The sequence below is a fragment of the Callithrix jacchus genome, chromosome 9, assembly GCF_049354715.1.
Source record: "Callithrix jacchus isolate 240 chromosome 9, calJac240_pri, whole genome shotgun sequence".
Taxonomy (NCBI): domain Eukaryota; kingdom Metazoa; phylum Chordata; class Mammalia; order Primates; family Cebidae; genus Callithrix; species Callithrix jacchus.
Genome location: NC_133510.1, coordinates 40,620,886 through 40,644,675, shown reverse-complemented (window position 1 = coordinate 40,644,675; position 23,790 = coordinate 40,620,886). Strand labels below are relative to the sequence as shown.

The 23,790-nt window shown below is 37.5% G+C and overlaps 1 protein-coding gene across 2 annotated transcripts in view; it reads right to left on the bottom strand.

The window, feature by feature from the left end:
- IPO8 (importin 8) overlaps positions 1-20,664 on the bottom strand; it is a 70,489-nt gene extending 49,825 nt beyond the window's left edge. The window contains exons 1-8 of one of the 2 annotated variants that reach the window (XM_078339005.1): positions 20,356-20,664; positions 15,262-15,343; positions 8,809-8,965; positions 6,824-6,939; positions 6,234-6,392; positions 5,484-5,640; positions 1,507-1,596; positions 30-124 (exon numbers count right to left, since the gene is read on the bottom strand). In XM_078339005.1, coding sequence (XP_078195131.1) covers positions 30-124; positions 1,507-1,596; positions 5,484-5,640; positions 6,234-6,392; positions 6,824-6,867 — 545 coding nt within the window. In that variant the 5' untranslated portion in view covers positions 6,868-6,939; positions 8,809-8,965; positions 15,262-15,343; positions 20,356-20,664. The remainder of the gene's footprint in view (positions 1-29; positions 125-1,506; positions 1,597-5,483; positions 5,641-6,233; positions 6,393-6,823; positions 6,940-8,808; positions 8,966-15,261; positions 15,344-20,355) is intronic. The other variant, XM_035255929.3, reaches the window with a different exon arrangement.
- Between the last annotated feature and the right edge of the window lie 3,126 nt (positions 20,665-23,790).

Sequence of the window (23,790 nt, the reverse complement as noted above, 5' to 3'; positions counted from 1 at the left end):
GATCATCAATGTAATAAACAGATAATTACCGTTCAAAGAGCCGAGCTACGATATGCAGTGCCCACTTCTTACATTTCCACCATACCAGTTCTGGTCTATCATCCTCATCAATTTGCAGAGTCTCCTAACAGGACAAAATTACCCAGATTAAAGTTCTGCAAATAAAAGGATTTATGTGAATAACAAAGGCAGGATAAATCTTGATATAGATTAAGTCATATTAAATGTGCAGTTAGATTCCTATACAAATGAAAAATCTTACAGATTGCTAGGCAGGAAATAAAGAAAGTAAATTTCAACTAACCAATGCTGCTGTTCACATTTACCTCCTATCTTCAAAAGGCCTAAATAAGTAGAGGACAAAATACAAAACACCATGGTTCTTTGAGGAAACCAGATGATAAAAAGGTTCTATATTTTTATCTGGGTGATAACACAAGTGTATGTCAAAATTCACTGAACTAGTCACTAAGTTCTGTGCATTCATGCATGTAAGTTAAACATCAAAATACTTTGTCTTATGGTATGGACAACAGATATACTACTGCACATTTTAAGACAAACTAGAATTTTAATAGATACAAGGCCCAATTTGATAAATTAAAAATAGTATTATTCCTCCAGATCAAAATTAACCATCTTTTCCCTGTCAAATGGACAAACTTAGAATTAAGTGTGCGCCCATACAGGCATTCTCAGTCACTGCTTTTTAAAGTGTAAACGAGGGCACACTCTCTGAACAGCACACTGCAAGATCAGTGAAAAGCCTTACATGCTTCTAGGAGTTTATCCCAAGAAAATCATCACATATGTGCGCAAAAATTTAAGTACATTCTTAGAGTTAAAACACTAAATAAATAATCCAAACATGCAGCAAGTAAAACATTCAACAAAACTGACAGTATAAAGGCATTTATAATCATAAAAGTATTTATAAGTTTTAATTGAAAACTGAATTTCAAAACAGTATCAATAAATACTTCCTTTTTTTTCTTTTTTTGAGACGAGGTCTTGCTTTATACCCTAAGCATCATAGTTTACTGCAGCCTCAAACTACTGGGTGATCCTCCCACCTCAGCTTCCAAGTGCTACCACACCTAGCTTTTTTTTTTTTTTTTTTAACTTTTTGTAGAGTCCAGGTCTCACTATATTGCACAGACTGGTCCTGAACTCCTGGCCTCAAGTGATCCTCCCCATTTGGCCTCCTAAAGTGCTAGGATTACATGTGTGAGACACCAGGCCCAGTCAACATATACTACTTTTATACATAAAATATGTTGTGTATAGAGGCAGAGAAAAAAAAAAGACTAGAGAAATAGAGTTTTAAAAATGGTTTTCATTTTTGGTAGGATTAAATTGTTTAAGCTTTCTAAAAATGGCATTATGAATTATTTTATTAATTATAATAGTAAATTTTTTCAAAAAGCTTGCAGGGATAATGAATCAGTCTACCACAAATATTCCAAACCCATTTCCCCTATTTTTCTTAGGAAAACTTTTTCTTACAGGAGGAACAGTCCTATCGATAATAGTTCGGAAGATCTCCATCCATGTTGTCATGGTTTGGTTATTCACTAGCTGAAGAGGCAATGCATACTGGAAAACAGAATAACAACAACATGAACAATAATTCCTCCCCTCCAAGAAATCAGCAATTTTATCTATATTGTAAGGCTAAACTATACGAAAGGGCTAACATTTGAGAAGGAAAACAGCAATCTTGTATGGTTCAACCTAGCTTAAAATAAATTCATAAGTACACATAGAACTTAAATTTTTTAATTTAAAAGACTACATGCCATGAGTTGTTTCTTGGGGCTAATTTTTGAAAGGAAAAAAAATTAATACTACTGAGGTCTCATTTATTCAGCATGAGATTCTGGGTGATTTTTATGACTTATCCCTTTGAGGGTCAAACCTTCTATTTTAACCACCTTGATGAAAATCTTTATCTCAACAAATGCTCATCAAACATTTTTTACTTACTTTTCTCTACAATGTAGCATAATAACTACAGTCCACTTTGTACTACACAGGTATGTGGATCACCCGTCATACTGTAAGGTGCAAGAGAGGAGGGACAGTACCCACATCCATTCAGTACAAAATATGCTACCATGTTACAGATATAATAAGACAGACAATCTTTGCCCTCACAAAGCTTACACTCTTAACTGGAAATATATATATATATATATATATATAGCCATGTACCACATAACAATGTTTCAATCAGTGACAGACTGCATGTACAACAATGGTCCCATAAGATCAGAACAGAGCTGAAAGATTCCTATCACCTAGTGACATAGTAACCATCTTCAAGTCATAGCACAATGCATTACTCAAATATTTGTGGTGATGCTGGTGCAAACAAACCTACTGCATTGCCAATGGTATAAAGTATAGCAATTTTTTTTTTTTTTTTGAGAAGAATCTTGCTCTGTCACCAGGCTGGAGTGCAGTGACAATCTCAGTTCACTGCAACCTCTGCCTCCCAGGTTCAAGCGATTCTCCTGCCTCAGCCCCCCAAGTAGCTGGGACTACAGGCACATGCCCCACTAATTTTTGCATTTTTAGTAGAGCCAGGGTTTCACCATGTTGGCCAGGATAGTCTCAATCTCTTAACCTCATGGTCCACCCACTGCGGCCTTCCAAAGTGCTGGGATTATAGGCATGAGCCACAATGCCTGGCCAAGAATAACAATTTTACACAGTACCTAATAATTGGTAATGACAACTATGTTAGTAGTTTATATATTTACTATACAATACTTTTTATCATCAGTTTAGAGTGTACTCCTTTCACTTCTATATTTTTTAAGTGATATAAAACAGCTTCTGGTAGGTCCTTCAGGAGGTATTCCAGAAGGCACTATTATCATAGACAACAGCTCCATGCATGTTATTGCCCCTGAAATGAAGACACTCCAGCGGGACAGGATATGTAAGTGGAAAGCAGTGATACTGATGATCCTGACCCTGCACAGGCCAAGACAAATGTGTGTGTCTTAGTTTTTAATGAAAAAGTTTGAAGAGGAAAAAAAATACATTCTAAAATATAAAACCTTTTAAAATATGAATATAAAGAAAATATTTTTGTACAATTGTACAACATGTTAATATTTTAAACTAAGTGCTAGTACAACAGAGTCAAAAAGTTAAAAATGTTAAAGTTTATGATGTAAAAATGTTACTGTGAGCTAGGGTCAATTTATTATTGCAAATAAATTCTATAAATTTAGTGTAGCCTAAATGTTCAACATTTATAAGTCTACATACAGTAGCATAGAGTAACATGCTAGGCCTTCACATTCACTCAGCACTAACTCACCCAGAGCAACTTCCAGTCCTGCACGTTCCGTTCATGATACCCTATACAGCTGTGCCATTTTTTAAATATCTTATGCTATATTTTTAGCATATCTTTTCTATGTTTAGACATACAATTACCACTGAGTTACAGTTGCTTTCAGTATTCAGCACAGTAACATGCACAGGTTTGCAGTCTAGGAGCAACACATAGCCTATACCATCTAGGTTTGTGCAAGTACACTCTACAATGTTCACACAAGGACAAAAATTACCTAACAATGCTTTTCTCAGAATGTATTCCCAGAGTTAAGTAACACATGACTATACAAGTACAAAGGTAGGAATGATAAGAGGTGGACAGAAGAAGGGCTTTATGGGCTATATTAAGAAGTTCATGCTTTATTCTAAGTGCATTTGGGAGCCATTTGGATTTGAGATAGGGAACAGAGGAGAAGTAGGCTGACGGTTAGGCTGAGGTTACGTAGAGAATAACCGAGTGCCCTGTACAAATATTATAAATGCTACTTGGACAAGATCTGTTGCATCAAACTTTATTTTGTTTATCTATTTAATTTTTTTTTTAAACACAGTCTCTTTTGGTTGCCCAGACTGGAGTGTAATGGTGCAATCTCGGCTCACTGCAACTCCACCTCCCAGGTTTGAGCAATTTTCCTGCCTCAGCCTCCTAAGTTAACTGGAATTACAGGCACCCGCCATCATTCCTGGCTAATTTTTTGTATTTTTGTAGAGACAGGGTTTCACCATGTTGGCCAGGCTGGTCCTGAACTCCAAACCTCAGGTGATCCACCCACCTCAGCCTCCCAAAGTGCTGGGATTACAGATGTGAGCCACTGCACCCGGCTGCTCAGACTTTTAAAAACAAAATTTGTATCGCTTTTTACTTGTGTCAGCATTGTAATAGTGGCTCCTAATGCCTTTTAAATTTCTATCTCCCAGAGGAAAATGTTAATATATTAGTACATAATAATTACCAAAATGGTTAGAAATATTGAGGTTTTTCAGGATTTTAGCACATATAGATTGAGAAAAATATGTAGATTCTGTCCTCTTAGCAAACCAATTAGTGATAGAAGCTTTAAAAAAATTATTTCATCAACCTTTGTCTTACTTCCCAATTTCTAGGAAAGGGAAGTCTGGCCTCTGAATATTATTTCAAAACAAGTAAGAGAACATATTTTCCTAGTATTCTAGTTTCTTCTCTTCTCAGATTTGCCTCCTTCCCCCTTCTCTTTCCCTGCAAAATGGCTGCTCTGGGGAGTGGGGGGGGGGGGGGCGGGGGGGGGCGGGAATCTGCCTCAGACTATCCCTATTAAAAGTTTAAAAGATGAGGCTTTAATGAAAGTATAAATCTTTATTAAAGTAAAATATTCTGAAACAGTTTAAGTATCTAAGTCAATAAAAAGCCAAAGACGAATCCAAACTATCTTGGCTTTTGAGCTCAACAAAACCATCCTCTTCTCATGACAAATTCAACTAGAAAACATATAATAGGGCTTTAATTCACTCATCAAACAGTTAAGCCTGAAAACAATTATTCCTCCACCAATCAGACCTAAATAATTTACCTAAGTCTTTCAAGTATTTGATGTTAAATATTCTTGTATTTCAAACATATTCCATCTCTATCTTCTAATTTCTTTTTGGATTCCCATGTTAGCATCCTTGATAGCCTTCAGATTTTTTTTCTTTTAGGCAGCATTTTAAACCAAGGAAAATCAGCCCTAAATCTTTTGTTAGCTTTGAGTCAAATGCAAAGAAACTACCATCAACGTGATTTCCCATAGAAGACGGACTCTATTCTTCTTTTCCTTCTTCTTCTCTTATAATCATAACTAATCTACAGGCAAGAATGCTATAGAACAGATAAGTTGAGTAATCAGGTTTTAGGGCAGGTAGGTTTACCTACCCTAGTTCTTCCTTATCCATAATTTCAGACACTGGAATGAAAAGCACACAGGCGCAGATCTACCATGGAGATGATCTTGGGCAATTAATTTCTGTGAACCTGTTCCTCATAAGCATTTTTAAAAGAAATATATGGGAGAATATATAATAATTTTTAATGATAACTGACACTTATTGAGTACTTTCCATGTGTACCGCAGAAATACAGGATTCCATATATGTTTTCTGCAATAGAAACCTACCTGAACAAGTGCATAAAAGATTTTTAGAATCTGTTTCTGCAGTATTACAGAATAAAAGGAGGAATCAGGAAGGAGCTGCATGATTTGTTGCTGAATACGAGGCAGAAATATCTGCATTGCTACTATAAGAGGTTCTCTTTCTTCTGCTTTCTTGTATCTACATGAGCAAAGACAGAAACAGAAAAGTAATTTCTCCCATCCAAAGAACTATCAACAATAAATTAGAAAATATTTTTAAATACATAAAACTAATAAAACAAAATCATTAACAATGGCTTGTAGTTTCTGTTTGAACCGCTAGAATTACACTGAAAAGAAATTTAAAATAACATCCTGTTTTAGGCACAACACTTAAAGTCTTTCTGGAAAGATTTAGACTAGTTTAAACTGATCCAAGACTATTTTGCAGTTTTCCTACATGAATGTTTCTAGTATTTTTCATCAAGCCAAAACTCTTCCTATAAAATACAAGTTGCTTTGCTATTTTTAAATAGACAGACTATATAACAAATATGGAAGGAAATGTCTTTTTCTTATATTACTCAAATTGAACAGACAAAATACCCATTAGCACATTAAAGTTTCTTTGAATAACTGCAGCAAATAAACACATTTAAGTATGTCTAACCCAACATTTCCCAAACTAATCTGATAACCTGTGCAGAATACCCACAACACACTACTCTATACAATTTAATTATTTCTAAGTTACACAAGGCTGCTTTCTTCAGCCAGTAGAGACCAACTTACTCATATGTCTTCACCAGTTGATACAGACATAATAAACTGCCAAGCCAGCTTCCACTGTTCTGTGATTGCAAGTAATAGTCTATCTTGTCGACCACTGCTGGCCAGTGACCAGGAAAATCATGTTTTATGATGGCACGGAGACACATTGTTAATTGGACTCTACAAGGTGGGGAAGAAAAGTCCAAAATCTGTGTAGTTATAAACAGTATTTCAAAGACCTCTAATATTTTACATACAAGTTTGTTTTCTCCTATTTACCTATATTATATAATTATATACATGGGGTAGGGGGGAAAGACATATCTAAAAAACATCCTCAGTGACTTAACTTGTTGAAAATAAACAGATGAGTGATTTTCCAAAATGAATGAACCCTTTCAAACTATCTTATTCTAAATACATTGTTTTTAATTTTTTAAATCATTTTTTTAAATTTTAAAAAAACTCCAATGAATCTACCTCTGCTCTGTAAAATTTCCCAAAAATGTCTCATATTTTGGTTACCATATCCTAAATTAGGAAATAAAATATCATATCACTTCAAACAGACAAACCTAAAGATGGTACAAGTAAGCACAAAGAAGACCTACATAACTGTAGGAAGATTCTCTATGGGCCAAAATCTTAAACCCATCCATTATCAGTTAACACCCAACACCGTATGTTGATTCTGTCCAAGGCAGTCTGAGATCCTAATTTTTGCACCCTAAGAAAGAAACATGTATTAGCAAGGCAATTCCTGAAGAGGAGAGCTAAGAGCTATTTCCAAAGAAATAAATGAAAAAGGCAACAGAAAAGACATAAAACAGAAAAAAGAAAATATTCCTTTAATAAAACTACGAAGTTAAATGCTAAAAGAAGTTATCTGATAACACAGATCAGTTACTTTCTCAATGAGATTTCAACTTTAACTGGAACTGAAAAGAAAATAGGGGGATATTTTTCTCTTCTATAAACTATCAATTCAATGTTATCACCAAATATGACTTTACATGACATTTTCATATGGTTAGAAAGTAAATCTGGCAAAATTAGAATTTTATAGTGCAACTAAAAAAAAAATCATTTTCAGTTGAACAAATAGTAACTCAGATTCACCGAAACTGGTAAAATTAAACAAAATGATGCCATTTCTTTATGTTATCAAATCTATTTGAAAACTCCCTTTGTAATACTCTTAAACTTTGAGAATCGGAGGAAGAAATTTCTTCAATAGTGATTATAGTTAAGCCTTAAGGACACAAAAAGAGCAAAGCCACAGAGAACTGTCTCATGATAAAGATAAAGATCTCTAATGCCACTAGTAGCTGTTCCTTTAAAGAATAAATAGGTCATATTTATATGTAATAAAATTGAAGCTTTTCATTTTTTAAATTTCACCTTCCCAGTCCTTCTCATTCCAAGCAAAGGATGGTTATGAAAGGCCATCCTTCAATGCATTACTGTGTAGAACCACGGGAAGATTACGGGAGATCTGAAAAGGTAAGATTTTGGAAATAAATGGATACATGATGGTACCATAAGGGAATCAGTCCCATGACTGGCATTTGAGCAATAATGGTGATTTTTTTTTAACCAGCACACATATTAACAAATAAATAGCTCTAAGAGTTCATTGTTGCTTCTCCTTCCTGTTACCCCTCGTACTTCCTTCCTTTTCCACTGCTTATGTCATTATGGCTATTAGATGCTCAGGGCTAACGTCATATCCAACCTCTTCGCATTAAAAAATTTCATTCCTTTACCTCTGTTTCACCTATTTGTCCCTTCATTTTCAAAAGATACCTAATTGCTACCTTGTATGTTGAAAAGAATTTGTTTCTCCTATTTTAAGATTGTAAAATTTTTATGACTCTACAGCTGCTCTGTCCAATAGAGCAGCTGCTAGTTACATATGTACATTTTAAATAAATCAAAAATAAATGGAATTAAAAATTCAGTCCCTCAGTTACACTAGCAACATTTCAAGCGCTCAACAGTCATTAATGCCATGTGGCTATTAGACAACACTGACACAGAACACTACCACTGCAGAAAGTTCTGTGGGACAGTACTGCTCTATAGCATCTAATCTTTGAATGTGAAAAACTAGAGACAATCCTTCTAGCTTATACCTACTCTATCCTGCTTTCTCTGAAGGAAAAGATGCTCAATTCATAAATGTGAATAAAAATACAGGGAAAAGATTAAGATAGGTAATAGGCTAAAATTTCCAAAATCAATCTCTCTGTATCAAAGAAAAGCAAAGAGGGTAGTAAAAAAGTCAAGAGATCATGACTAAGCACAAAGTTTATTTAAATAGAAAGAATTTACGCAATTGTTTTGGTTAAGTATGTTTTTTAAAATCTTACCGCTTTTTGTGGCAAGATATGACAACAAAATCTTTTCCAAAATATTTTGAGGCAAAGAATTACAAACACAGAGACCTCTAAGTAGAAACTCTTAGTGCCCCTCTTCATTACTGTATCTCTTTAGAAAAAGAAACATGAGGCCGAGGATTCGATCCAACAGCACCCAACCTCAGATCTAAGCATTTCATGGTTTCTAGTAGTCATAAAGATACAGCACCACATACCTCACTAAATCTGGAGACCGAATTATTCCTTCCACAATGTTATCACGTATTTGTTGGCGATCGTTTTCATGAATGTTGAATGGAAATACTGCTTCTCCTGGTGGAGGTTCTCGATCTGGCCAATACTGTGTCACCATGTTCTTCAGGTAAATGGCAGCTGAGTTTGAGGAAAAAATGCTAATGTAGCAGCATCAAAAAGGATGGCATTAATTCAGCCTCACAGAGCATGAAAGTCCAAACCTTCAATGTTAAACATGATACCCAGCAAAAATGAAAACTCTTACAGGCATGAACAGCCAAATCAGGAAGAGAAAGTGGTTAAGAATGTGAAGGTTTCACTTTAGCTAGTCTATGCAGAAAACATTTCATTAAGTCAAGCCCCAGAGCTTACAGGACAGGAAAATTATCTGGAAATCATGTATGTATCCTTGCCATACTAAACATACTTTGAGATCATAAAGTCGTACTTTTCACAATGCCTAATTCTGAGGTGACAACAGGTAAAGTTCTACTTCCCTTCATGAAGATGGCTTTTTTTGTTTTGTTTTCCCACTGGCTACTATCAAAGACTAGCATTTTGGAATATCTCTGCTTTTTATAGTATTGGGAATTTTCATCTAACCTTTCTGAAATATTTATTACTTATAAATATAATAGGGAAATGAACATCAGCCTTCAAAAATTTTGGGAAAAAAGCTCAGGAAATTTTTATATGTACACGTCTATCAAAATACATAATCTGATATTGCTACATCATTTTAAGAAGCAATGTGAAGCTTTCCTTTTTCTTTTTTTTTTTTGAGACAAGTCTCGCTCTGTCACCCAGGGTACAGTGCAGTGGCAAGATCTTGGTTCACTGCAACCTCTGCCTCCCGAGTGCAAGTGATTATCCTGCCTCAGCCTCATGAGTAACTGGGATTACAAGCATGTGCCACCACATCCAGCTAATCTTCGTAGGGTTTTGTTTTTTTGAGATGGCGTCTCCCTCTATTGCCAGGCTGGAGTGCAGTGCAATGGGGTGATCTCAGCTCACTGCAACCTCCAACTCCCCGGGTTCAAATGATTCTCCTGCCTCAGCCTCCCAAGTAGCTGGGATTATAGGCAGGCGCCACCACACCCGGCTAATTTTTGTATTTTTAGTAGAGACAGGGTTTTGCCATGTTGGCCAGGATGGTCTCAATCTCCTGACCTCGTGATTCACCCGCCTCAGCCTCCCAAAGTGTCAGGATTACAGGCATGAGCCACAGTACCTGGCCATCTTTGTGCTTTTAGTAAGACGAGGTTTCACCACGTTTGCCAGGTTGGTCTCAAACTCCTAACCTCAGGTGATCCACCCACCTCAGCCTCCCAAAGTGCTGGGATTACAAGTGTGAGCCACCACACCTGGTCAGAATGTGAAGCTTTCTAATCATCCTAGCTGAACAATGAATGTAAGCAAATACTTATAATGTCATACATGTGTGTTTGTGTGTGTATGTATGTGAAGAATAAAGAGATGTGATTTGCAAAGAGGCATAACTTTCTTCCCTTCACCTTCTCTTCTCTCCCCACCCAACTCTTTCTTCACCCACCTTTTAACATAAAAGTAAATTGCCAACCTGGCACAGTGACTCATGCCTGTAATCCTAGCACTTTGGGAGATGGAGGCGGGCAGATCACTTGAGGTCAGGATTTCGAGACCACCCTGGCCAACATGGTGAAACCCCATCTCTACTAAAAACACAAAAATTAGCCAAGCATGGTGGCAGGCACCTGTAATCACAGCAAATTGCTTGAACCCAGGTGGCAAATGCAGTGAGCCAAGATCGCACCACAGAACTCCAGCCAGGGCAACAAAGCAAGACTCCGTCTTAAAAAAAAAAAAACAACGACAGCAACAACAAAACTAAATTGGCTAGTAAAAGCACTATACCATAGAGAATATACCAATACATTCTATGTTAGTGAAAACAAAAAAGACATTTAGTGAAATTATGAAGTTGACATCCTGTAAGCTCCTCTTTCATTAGTTTTGAGTTGCTAAAGTTCTGAAAGACTTTTCCATCTAAGATTTCAATTTATTTGGGTGTAAACAAAAATTATATAAAGGGAGGCTCTAGACTAAGCACCATGTTTTATCCCAATATAGTCCTCATATTACATAACTGTGACTGACAAAAAGTACACATTCAATAAAAATGTATAGACTCATTCAAAAAATAATGAATGAATGATCTAAGGATATGAACCAACCTCTCAGTTCAAACTGATTTCACAGCATTTGGGTTTTTTTTTTTTTTTTTTTTTTTGAAACAGGGTCTCACTCTATCACCCAGGCTGGAGTACAGGGACACAATCATAGCTCACTGCAGCCTCCACCTCCACAGCTTAGGTAATAGTCCCACCTCAGTCTCCCAAGTAGTTGGGAATACAGGCATACACACCAGTTAATTTTCTGTATTTTTGTAGAGACAAAGTTTTGCCATGTTGCCCAGGCTGGTCTTGAACTCCTGGGCTCAAGTGATCCACCCACCTCAGCCTCCCAAAGTGCTGGGATTATAGGCATAAACACCCAGTCTGATTTTCACAGGATTAATCTTTGCAAAAAGAAAAATCAACTATATTATTCACAAAATCATTTTGATCCCTATAGAACCTTTAGATAGTAAAGATACAGACATGGTAAAATCCTGGACGTATTTATGATTTAGCCATTAAATACTATTAATATTACTTTTATAACTAAAAAGTTATAATTTAAAATTGTATTATGGTGCATCACACAAGACAGCCTTTAAAGGCACAGTGACTAATTTGTATATGGCTAAATAAATGTACAATTAGGTAAAATAAAATTGAAACAATACAATAATTAAAAAGAAAAATTTTATTACTGTTATGGGTAATTATGGATTACTAAGAAGAAAGGAAAAATACCAAAAATAACTGTTACCGTATCAATAATCTAAAACCTTCCCTTTAATCATTTAAGTACCTAAGAACAAACCATTTGCCAGAGCTAAGAAGCAAACGACTAATATCATCTTAATACAATTCATAAAGGAAGTGTTAAACTTACTATATCTTTCTGGGTGTCTTGGAGCATCCTTGTATTTTAATAATAGATTAAACAGAGCAGAAAGTTTACAAATGGCACTTAAATTTAGGATAGTTATAATGTAGAATTTTATAAATGTATTTCGGATTCTATGATAAAAATGGCTGCTCTAAGATAGTTTTCCTTCAAAATTCACTTACCATTTTAAGCATCATAGGTTGAAATTAACTTTCTAAAACACACACACACTTTTCTCCTTTAGCACAATGAATCATCATTTAAGCTCTAGACCCAGAAACACAACTACAGAGGTCAATTGGGTTTCATAACCTCAAAGTGGAGAAAGTGTTATCGCAGTGAGCAGAATGTCATGCTTTTGAGTTCATGTTTCTAAGCCTTGCTGTTTTTCATTATAATTTTGTAGCCCTTCTCTCCCTTATTACTCTGTGAAAAGCTAGGAGATTAGCCAACAAATGTGTTGATTACATCAAAATAATATTAAATAGATTCTGAGTACGAGTTACAAAGCTTCCTATAAATAAAATACATGAATGTTCATAAAAGAGCTTCTTAAAATGCTTCTGGACTGATCAGAGACATCTTTCTCATTATTTCTAGGTTCTGCACTCTATAATTCTGAGGTCAATCTTAACAAATCACCTCTGAACAAATAACCACAGAATGAATTGTTATATCTTCTCCCTGTCCATCCTTTGGAAATACAAACAAAAAGAAAGAACAGGCAGTAGGCAAACTTACAGAAATTAAAAACCATGTTATTTTTTTAAAATGATAGTCCCACATTGTCACCTCTGATGACCTCTTCAAGTCTAATAATGCCTCTCACCACCACTTTTAAATCCAAACTACTCTCCTTCTCATAGCAACTCCAAAATGCACTGAAAAAAGTACATATCTGAGCCTAAATTTACACATATTAAAGAAATTTTACTAAAGAGTCTCTTCTCTTCAGAGGTAAGGAATAAAAAATTAGAAACAAAAGTGACTTGAGAATCCTCATCATAACTATCCTAAGTTTAAGATAGGCTTATTTCACTGCACATGATAATATTAATAATGCTATTATGCTTATCAACACCTCAAAAGAAAAGCAGCACACCAGACATTCAAATTTTTTTGTTTTGCTTGGCAACATCAAAATACTTAATTTTTTCCTGTTTCTTAAAAACTCACAGTAAGGTAAGAAAGGACATTCACTAGTGAGCACACTTGATGGTAGCAAGAATGCTTTAGATTTCCCATAAGCAAAAGAGAAAAAGTATTTTGCAGCTGTATTTCTACTTAACATTAGCATAATTTTTAACGGCTTTATACAGGCTTTCTTTTAAAGCAAAAATCCCATCATTCTATTTTAAATGTCATGCTAAAGATGATAAATTATCTGTCTGGGTGTCTTGGAACATCCTTGTATTTTAATAATAGATTAAATAGAGCAGAAAATTTATAAGTGAAACTTAAATGTAGGTTATAATGTAAAATTGTATCAATATATTTCAGAGTCTATGATAAAAATGGTTGCTCAAAGGAGGTGGGCCTAGTAAGTTAGGAAATAATCACCAAAATATACTTTATCTTGTAGTTAACAGATTTGAAATCTAAATTATGAAAAAACAATTATGAAGAAAAAATTGCCTTTCAATGCTGTTTACGCTTGACATCAAAACTTCATTAAGTTGTACAGAGTTGGTGAGGAGTTGGGGAACCTAGCATTCTAATGCACTGTTGGTAGAAAAAGTAAATAAATAAACAAATGTCACAAATATCCATTAGCCTAGCATGTCCCCTTTTTATAATTTATTATATAAAAAACACTCCCACAGTACCTAGGCACATATCCAATGACACTCACTTAGCATTGCTTCTAACAACAATGAAAAAAAAGACAGTAAGAGAAATGTCCATCAATATCAAATTGTTTAAGTAAACCAGGGTAGTTCTTATATAAAGAAATACTGCACAGCTGTTATAAAGACTGAAGTACGCATCAACTTGGAGCAATCTTCAAGGGTACATAAACAAAAGAAAACTCTAAAATAGCATGTGTAATATAAACAAAAGAACTGGAGAACCACGCATGAAAGCTGATGGTAGTCACCTTTGGGTGTATTAAAAGCAATCTAAGGTATAAACTGTGTTTTCGTAATGTTTCCATGTCATAGAAGGAAGTCATTAATGTAATAAGTTGTTTTAAGACCTTTTAAAATGTTACTTCTTAAATGCTTCATAGCAACTTTACAATGGCGCCATAAACAATTAGGTTTTTAAAATAGGTTTCATTCAACAAAATGTTGTTTCAGAACAGCCCTACTTTATAGAACAAAGGTGAAACAAGTGTGCATTATGGTTTTAAAAGTTTACACAGAAGTCTTGTAAACCTAACAAAAGTAAAAAATAATTCCAACATGAGTGTTTTTCCATAGGATTTTCTATTTTAACCACAAAGGGATCTTTTGAAATCATATATAGTGTTATAAATTTTCCCAAAGTTTAATATTTCTTATCTTTTTATTCTATGTTCAAATAAAATTAAATACTTTCATCAGCATGTAGATTATGACCCCATTTCTATAAACTGTTCATCTATCCTTCTACCTGAACACATGCAAAGGCTAATGTTCATCTCACATTAACAAAGATGGTCATTTCTGAGTGATGAATGTTGGGTAATTTTACTTACTTCTTTGTAATCTTCTAAATTATCCAAATTACTTACGTGTATATGTCATTTACATAATAAGTCTTTTTAAATATTTAACTAGCTATTGTCCTTTATGTCCTTTAGTTTTTGGTTATTATCTTTTGAAAATTCATGACACACTAAGGCTCTAATTTTTAAACTTCTGAGCTCTAATGACTAGTCCATAAAAAAAAAAAAAAAACGACAAAAGAACAATGTACATCATGAAACAACTTAAGACTTAAAAGTAAGTCTCATGTTTAAAACACAGTTCTGCTCCGCAGTCACCTGGGTTAGGAACATCTGTGCAACACATTACCTCCATGATTTGCCATGTAACAGAGCTCAAATTCACATATATAAATTCCTGGTCTTAATCTACAGGCCCAGAGGCTAGGCTACCAGAAATCATAAAGCATTACGGAGATTAGCTATTAAAATTGAGAACGCTAACAAAAATAATGGCAAAATTACACAGGCAAGGAATTGGTAGGTGGAAGAGAGAGGAGGAAAAAAAAGAGCCAGAGGGTATTTGAGAGCTCAGTATCTACCTCTAAGTTTCTAGGGGAAAACAAAGCCTTTTTAAGCCACTAGAAATATTTCATACTAGTGCTTCCAAATATTTCAATAAATTACAGACATCTAAAATTAAAATAAAACGCTCATTCTACTTCCAACTATAAATACATTTATAAAAGATAATAAAAAATCAACTCACCTGCCTGTCGTACTGGGAATTCCACATGGTCAGAGACTATAATCCGAAGTAAACTGGGGGCAAAATTGATAATCTTGTAGGACTGAAATTACAAAGAAATGTGTTATAAAATAGGGAAATATGAGTATCTTATAAAGTTAGCACCTGTTATGGAATACATTACTGTCCAAATAAAAGAAAAACTTTTAAATTGAGACAAACCCTCAAGATTACTAAAATACTTCAAGTCAAAAAATTTTCCTCAGCAGAAACTGATCAATAAAAGAATCTGAACATTTTGATTTTTGAACATATTGTCAGAATGGTCTCCAGAAAGGGTATAGCAATTTACATGCCCAACAGCAGCATATGATAGTGTCCATCTACCTAATACAGGTATCATCATTCTTTCAAAACTTTAAAATTTTATGAATGTTTTAAATTGCATTTTCTCTGTTACTAAGGAGGTTGGATGTCTTCCTCTTTGTTGGCTGTTTCTTCCACAAATTCCTTACTCCCTTTATCCTTTTGTAAATGGAGCATTTATTCTTAATAAATTCTACAAACTATTTATGAATTTAAAATCACAATCTTTTATTTGACCTATACATGGCAAGTGTTTGTTCCTAGATTATTTGTGCTTCAATTTTGTTTATGGTATTTTTGACAAACAGAAAACACAAAAACAAGGGCTACAGGAAATAGGAGATCCAACAGAGCAAAACAGACAAGATAATGTTACACAGTTGAGCATGAGCTGTAGAGAGAAGCCAGTCCAGATTGGAACAGTGTGACTCACGAGACTGTGTTGAGCATGCTGTCATCACCAGCTGCCCTCTACTGCTGTACTGTCTTTTGAACTTAATGCCTAAGTGAGCCTACGTGGATGAAGTTCCTGCTCTGCCCTGTGGCCTGGGTCACTTCACCCCGCAAGTGTGCTCTACTTTGATCTGCTCCTGAGTTTGGCCATAGTGACCTTAGAAGCAGAAAAATACAAAGCATCCATTCCTTCTGATCACATTATATCCAGATGTATAGTACCTGGACTATATTACACTCCTGTCACATTCTCAGAGCCCGCATATGCCTTTGTCCACTGACATTCATTTGAAAAAATTCAAATTCCAGTGAGGGCAAACCAGACAATGACCCAGAGAATCTGTTCAGCTCACCCGTCTCCTCAGAGCCTGGATCTCTGAGGAGATCCAGGGACATCCCTTTCAATACACAGCTAGGTTTGGGTATATTGCTCATTCTTTTCAACTAAAATAGTATCTAGAAAGATAAATGTTTGATTAGAAAATTAATTTGGAGAAAAGTAGCATTTTAAAAAGTATTAATCCTTTTCATCCAAGAACATTGTGCTTTCCGAATCTTCCTATACCCCTTCCAAAAATGTGAATTATAACTGTTCTTCTTTTCATCCTGTGTAGTCTTCAGATCTCAAATCTGTGGCATGTAAATTTGTTTATCCAGAATTGAAACCATTAGGATTTTAAAGCAGTTTTTAAGAAAACAGATTTGTTCTAATAAGTTTATAGGAAGGCAAAATTAATACAGATTCAGCCCAGCTTTCACCTTCTACGTATATATTATAACTCATGTTTATAACTTTCCAAATACTGAAAGATCTTGTCATGAATCAAAGATTAAAACATCTATATAGTTTATTCTAATAACTAAAAAACTGACTTCAGTTATTTGTTAAAAAATATTATTCCGGGACTTCCAGCTTTCTGGAATCCCCTCCCACATGGTGGGAGCTTAAAAAATATATATATTATTCCACACACACAAAATAACCTTTACACTTAATTAATTGCTACTTATTTGAAAGTAATATACTTATTGCAGAGACTACTTTTATTTCAACACTGTTGCCACTGTACACATTTTGAAACTTCCTTCTTTGCAACTGTTGCCATTTTTAAACATTCAGAAACCTTGTCTTCTTTCAACATTGATTCAGTCTATGATAATATGACCAGCTGAAACAGTTAGAGATAAATTCAGCTATATTTTCATACTACTTTACTCAGAAATAGTTGCCCAATTTCTTTGTTCCTCTTCAGGCCTCTTGTTTCTAAAAAATAAACAAGACTAATTTCTCAATGATTTCCTGAGGATATTTTGTATCTGTGAACTTTTCTGCAATTAAGCAGTTTGCTTAACTGAATTCTGCATTTATGAGAACTCATAAAGCAAAAAACCGATGTTCTCCTTCCATCCTCTGACTCACTGCTCCAGTGCATTAACCTTTCTAGTCCTCTAGCACACCAGGTTGAAGGCCTTTTCTGAACTCTTATTCCCTCTGTTCCTCTCTCAGTTCTTTGCCTGGCCCATTACTTCACAATATCCAACACTGTTCAATGTCATTCTTCAGAGAATGACTATACATCCCAACACTCTTGCTACAGCTTTACTCTCTACAGCACTTATGACCTGAAATTATATTAGTTACTTGTCTGTATCCACAACTCCATGGGAACAAACTCTTATACTAATATCTGCAATATATTAACAACTCAATAAATATATCTGCTGTTGATATAAACAAATTCTCTTAATCAAAGGTAATGAAAATGGTATGTATGCATGCATGGAAAGCAGAGATTCCAAAGCTTGGCAATGAAAGTAAAAACTTATTTCCCTATCAAGGCCATGTGAAGGATAATCTGTTAAAAGATGACACCTCTCTGGATGAATTACTTAAGCAAGGTACCTACCCATTTCTATTTCTCTATGCTGCGACTAATGGGACTTCTGGATTGTAGAAAATGAGGAAGATGTGTAAGATTCACTCTTAATATCCTGAGACAAAACTGAAAGTACATTTTCCCATACAAACAATATTACAAATAGCAGTCAGACAGCTAGTCACTGGTAACAGAAAAATGTTGACCTGAAAAAAATATATAGCTCCAAATGAGAATGTATCCATTGGAACACAGACTGTTGTGCAAAAGCTGCTTACTTTTCTAAACAGCAATTGACAGATGCATGAGTATACCGAAGAAGCTGCTCCCATTTCCAATGCAAAGCATACTTGCTAAGGGGAGACCGAAAGTCAGAAAGGTGGGCCATAATCACTTATGGTGATTTACTCACCCATTTATCCAAGAAAGTCAGATGTTACAGTGGTGGCAAAGGGCAAGCATGCAAAACCCATCAGCATAACCATGTTTTACTACATGGTTAGGTGACATTATATTTTGTTCTACTTACAGCTGATTCAAAAAGCCTTAAAGCATATCACTATGTGTTATGTAAAACATAAATGCTAAATGAGTAGTATAGCAATAAGCTACCTTTAGAAATTGCTGGGGAAATCATGGTCTGTGATGAGGTGGGACAGCAGGGCAGAGTGATGATGGAATGGATTTGGATTAAAATACCATGAAGAGTCTATGGCCATACCACCCTGACTGTGCTGCTTTTGTTTATACTATGAAACAAAATAGGATTGGGTCTTCAATGTCTCCTAGTTCTGCAGCCTTTATCATGTACTTTTTCCACTTCAGTCACATCAACTGTACTTATATACTGATGAATCAGAAAGAAATGAAAGTTAAGTGAAGGACAGGAAAAGTGTAACCTGATATCAAAGATATATGTTCCCTATCAACACTATCAAAGGACCACCTGGCCTCATTGTGAGAAGAAGGGGTTCATAAACAGGCCAACTTCCCTATTCATACTAGTAGATTGCAAATTCAGCTCCTGTTTTGTTCTTCCTAACTAACACCCTGGATTACTATTCTTCCAGCCAGCCAGCAAACAGTACTTTTACTCTGCAAAGCCTGAGATAGGTACTGACTTTAACTTCCCCCTATTCTGAGTGACAATCCTTTTCTTTTTGAGGCACCAATACATTATCTTTGGGCATTAGTTCAACCCAACCTCCTCTCCACTGGCAGTATTTTCACTCCCCCTTTTCTCTCTGGGGAATCCAGCATTCATACCTACTCCGAACTACACCTAGATTTCCTATTAAAATAATCCCTTTCAAAGATTCCCAACACGCAGCTGCTTTTTAAAGTCAATTCCAACAGAAACATTTACTCAGAACAGTCACACTTTAGGAGGCACACACAGAATCACGGGGGAGCTAGTTAAAATACAAGTGGGCCCCACCCCCACAGTTTCTGATTTGTTAAGTCTGGAGTGAAGCCCCACAATTTGCATAATTTTTAAGTTCTCAGGTGATGCTGAAGCGCCAGGTCCTGGGCAACGCTTTGAGAACCGCTGATTTTGGAATATTTATATTTACAGGTCACCACAACCTCAAACAGCTCTTGCTCCATCCCAGGGGTAGATCTTAATTCCCACTTTGTAGTAAGACGTATGTGATTCTTAAGTACCGGTAAGGAAAAAGAAATAAGATAGAGTTTGCGATTATTAAACTTTTGATGTGTGGAGATAATGCTGGAAAGACGTCAAGGCTAATTAGCAAGAACAGGAGACGGAGGAAAAAAGAAAAGTCTTACACATTTTAGCATTTATAAGAAATTATTCCAAACACATCTTACTTGGATGTGTCTTATAACAGGCAGTACCCCCATGAAAACTGCCTATTCTTCCCCAGCAGCACTGCCCAGCGCTCCGCAAAACTCGGCCAATCGGTGTCAAAACAGTCCTGCCAACCAGACAGGAGGAGGCAGTGGGCAGCGTGCTCCACAGCAACACCTAAAAAGGGCTGGGTTTGGAGAAAAGCTGAACTCAGATTTAATTGTAAGTAAAATTCCCACCTGCTCCCCAATCAGCGAACTTAAGGAAAAGAAATCACACCCTGAAAACACCAGCACAGATTTAAAAACTGCTTCTTGCGGACCAAGTGGGCTGAACAAACTGCACTGGAGAAGGAAGACGACACGAAAAGGTGCAAAGGTGGCCAACAGGTGCGCGAGCTGCTCGGCAAAGATCCGGGAAGTCCGGCTCCACTGGACCGGGGTCAGAGGGGCAGGGGGACGGGGGAAGCGGAGGGCGGGACCCGCCGAGAGGCGTCAGTCCCAGCCCGGTGGGGGCCAAGACAAGGGGCGCCGCGGAGGGGGAGCCCGGCCAGCCCGCAGGGGCGCAGCTACGGCGGAAGAGGGGCGCCGAAGGCCCTCTCCTCACCTGGTTGAGCTCGTTCTCGGCTACAATCCGCAACTTCGGGTCGATGGTGCCTTTCAGCGCCTGGATGATCCGGTTGAGGTCCATCTCCCCGGGTGGGGGCTCCGCGGCCCCCGGACCACTAGGCCGGACTGCAGCTTTAATTTTCTTTTGACCCTCTCAGCCTCCTCTTCCGCGCCCCCTAGATTACCTCACTCCCCACCCCCCGCCACCGTCGCCACCTGCGGCTACTTGCTGCGCCACTCTGACTCCGCGCCCCCTGTCCTCCCTTTTTCCCCCCGACAACTCGCTCTCCATTCACCCTTTTACGACAACCGGTGGGAGGCGGGAGAAGGAAGAAGAGGAAGCAGAGCTTCCTTTACGGCGGCCTGTTCCCCCGGGCGGGATGCTAAGACCGCCTCCTGTCGGCGGCCGCCATACTGCTGTACGGAAAGCGGCCTCGGCTGCTTTCCCGGAGAGGATCCTGCGCTCCTGAACTCCGGCAGGCGGCCGCCATGCTTCCCTATGGTAAACAGCCTCCCCACTTTCCCAGGTGTAGAAACTTGAGCTGGCCCTGAGTCTCCTTACAGCTGTTTCCAAATTAAGCGTATCTGGATGGCGTGACACTTTTTGTTAGTCCCAGAACTGTATGGGCATCGGAACTGGGCCTGTTCCAAGACAGACTTGTTGAGATCTTCAAATCATGTACCTTACAGGAGGACAGGGTTCTTCCGTGTGTGGAAGCCATCATTCATTCATTCATTCATTCGCTTTCACTGAACATTTTTTAAACATATATTTCTAAACCATAGTACTAGGATTTTTAGGTAGCACATTATAACAAGATGAATTCCATGCAAGTTAATGTGAAGTAACAAAACCTGATAGAAGAGACCATATTAAACAGATAGATAGATAGATATTTACAGTGTAGAAATCATAGGGGAGCGCTGGGAAGAGCGTAGTCCCTTTAAATGATAGGGAAGAGGGAAGTGAAGTGCTGGGTAGAGAAAGGTGTGGTGCCTGGATAGGACTCCATCCCCACAGACCTAGGTGAGGATAGGCACTCCTGCCTTCCGGCCCAAATGTTGCATTTCCCAAGACCACCCCCGCCTGCTGCGCCCCTCATTCTGTGCCTACAAAAACCCGAGACCCTAGCAGACAGACACACAAGCAGTCAGACGTCCAGAGAAGCTAATGCGCGGAACAAGAGGAGCATACTGGCACATCTGCAGGTCATCCCCTGGCAGAATGACGCAGAGTTTGGCCAGGGCAGTCGGAAAAGAGCCAGGGCCGCCAAGCGACCCACCTCCAGGGGATAAACCACTCCCTTCTGGGTCCCTCATCTGCTGAGAACTACTTCCACTCAATAAAACTTTGCACTCATTCTCCAGCCCAACGTGTGATCCAATTCTTCTGGTACACCAAGGCAAGAACCCAGGATACAGAAAGCTCCCTGTCCTTGCAACAGGTAGAGGGTCTAATTAAGCTGGTTAACAGAAGCCTATAGATAAACTAAAAGAGCACTTTGTAACACACACAACCTGGGGCTTCAGGAGCTGTAAATATTCCTAGACACTGCTGTGGGGTTGGAGTCCCACAGCCTGCCCGTCTGTATGCTCCTCTAGAGGTTTGAAGCTAGCCACACCCCGAAACTACACACCCTGCGAGTGGGACAAGGGAACCTCTCCCATTTCAGAAACACAGAGGTCGCAGAAACTGATAACTACATGCCTGAGCATTTTCTGAAAACTTTTCAGACCTTCTCAGAAAAGTAGTGAAAGGTAAAGAGAAAAGTTATACTGTTTCTGTCCAGTGTGGCCATATCTGGCGCCACAAGTTCAACAGCATGAAAATATTAAGGAGCTAGTTTTTCCTGAGGTTAACACAGGAGAGTTCTAATTACATTTAGTAAAGATGATGATGTGGGCAAAACACAGCTGAGGGGATGTGATCTTTTCAGGAACAGATAATTAAGATAGATCGGTTCAATTAACTGTGTTCAATCAAGAGAGTAGAAAACGTGGCTGAAAACTTGATGGCTTGAAAGCTTCCCCCTCAGTTGGATGCAAAAGTGCTTCACAGTGAATTTAACATGTCTGATTGCTTCCAGTATTGTCCCTCTTTAATCCATTATTCACACTGTCATCAGAGGAAAGTTTCTGAAAGGTTAATATTGCTATGTCTCATCCTTGATTTCTCATCAATTTCAAGATAACATGCAAACTCCTTAGCACTCAGGAGTCTCATGAACACTATTTCACTAACCCACTCTCCTGGACATCATCATTGTCTAAAATTCTTTTTACCTCTGAAAATCTTAACTCCAATATTTTTTTTATAATTAGAAACAATTCTTCCATTTCTCTTTTCCTGAAAAATTCTGTTTTCCAGCTCAATCACTACTTCAGTTCTTAGTCTATCCATTACTGACTACACATCATTTTCTGCTATTAAACCAGCCCAACTTAAATTCAGCTTCTTAAGTCTAGCCTTGAACCACTGTGCAAACTGACATCACTACAAATATGTGTTCTTTAATTGGGCACTACCATCCTATTCCTTGCCTTTAATTAGCCCATTTTCCATTCCCTCAGTGGCCGATTCAACTCTCAGGACTCTTCTTAAGCTCCCTACCCCTTCTCACCCAACCCTGCAAAGATGAGCAAAGCCCTCAGGCACAACTCACTCAGGAACAAATTCATCTCTGCTTACCCTTCTTCATCTCCTCTCCAGTCTGAACCCAGTTATCTCCCATCTCCTCCAGGACCCTGTTCCATAAATCTCTCCTCTCTTCAATACGTTTTTTCATTAAAATAAATTTTAGTCATTATAATGTACTCATTGTTGACAAGGTGTAAGTTTTTTTCCTTCAGTTGCAGCCTCTTTCCCTCCACTGATTCAACCTCGGCCTAAAAACTTTCTCCCAGCTAAAAAATAATCTTCAGTAATGCTAATTATTGCTCATTCTTTTCCACTTTATTCCAAAAACCGGTCTTCATTCACTGTGTCAACTTAACTTCCTATTCATGCTTCAACCGCCTATCTCCAGGCATTTCCCATGAAAACTGCCAAACAAAGATGAACACCAATCCCTCAATGGGCATACCAAATGCAAGAGACATTTTCAGGTCTCATCATAAATTGTCCCTCTCATATATGTGTGTGTGTGTGTGTATAGAGAGAGAGAGAGAGAGAGAGACTGAGAGATTGGGGGAGGGGGTCTCACTCCCATTGCCTAGGCTATAGTGCAGTTACATGATCACTGTTGACTGCAGCCTCAACCTACCAGGCTCAGGTAGTTCTCCCACTTCAGCTTCCCAAGTAGCTAGGACTACAGGTGCATGCCACCGTGCCCGGCTTGTTTTTAGTAGAGACAAGGTTTTTACCATGTTGTTCAGGCTGGTCTTGAACTCCTAGGCACAAGCTGGCAGCCTCAGCCCCTCAGAGTGCTGGGAG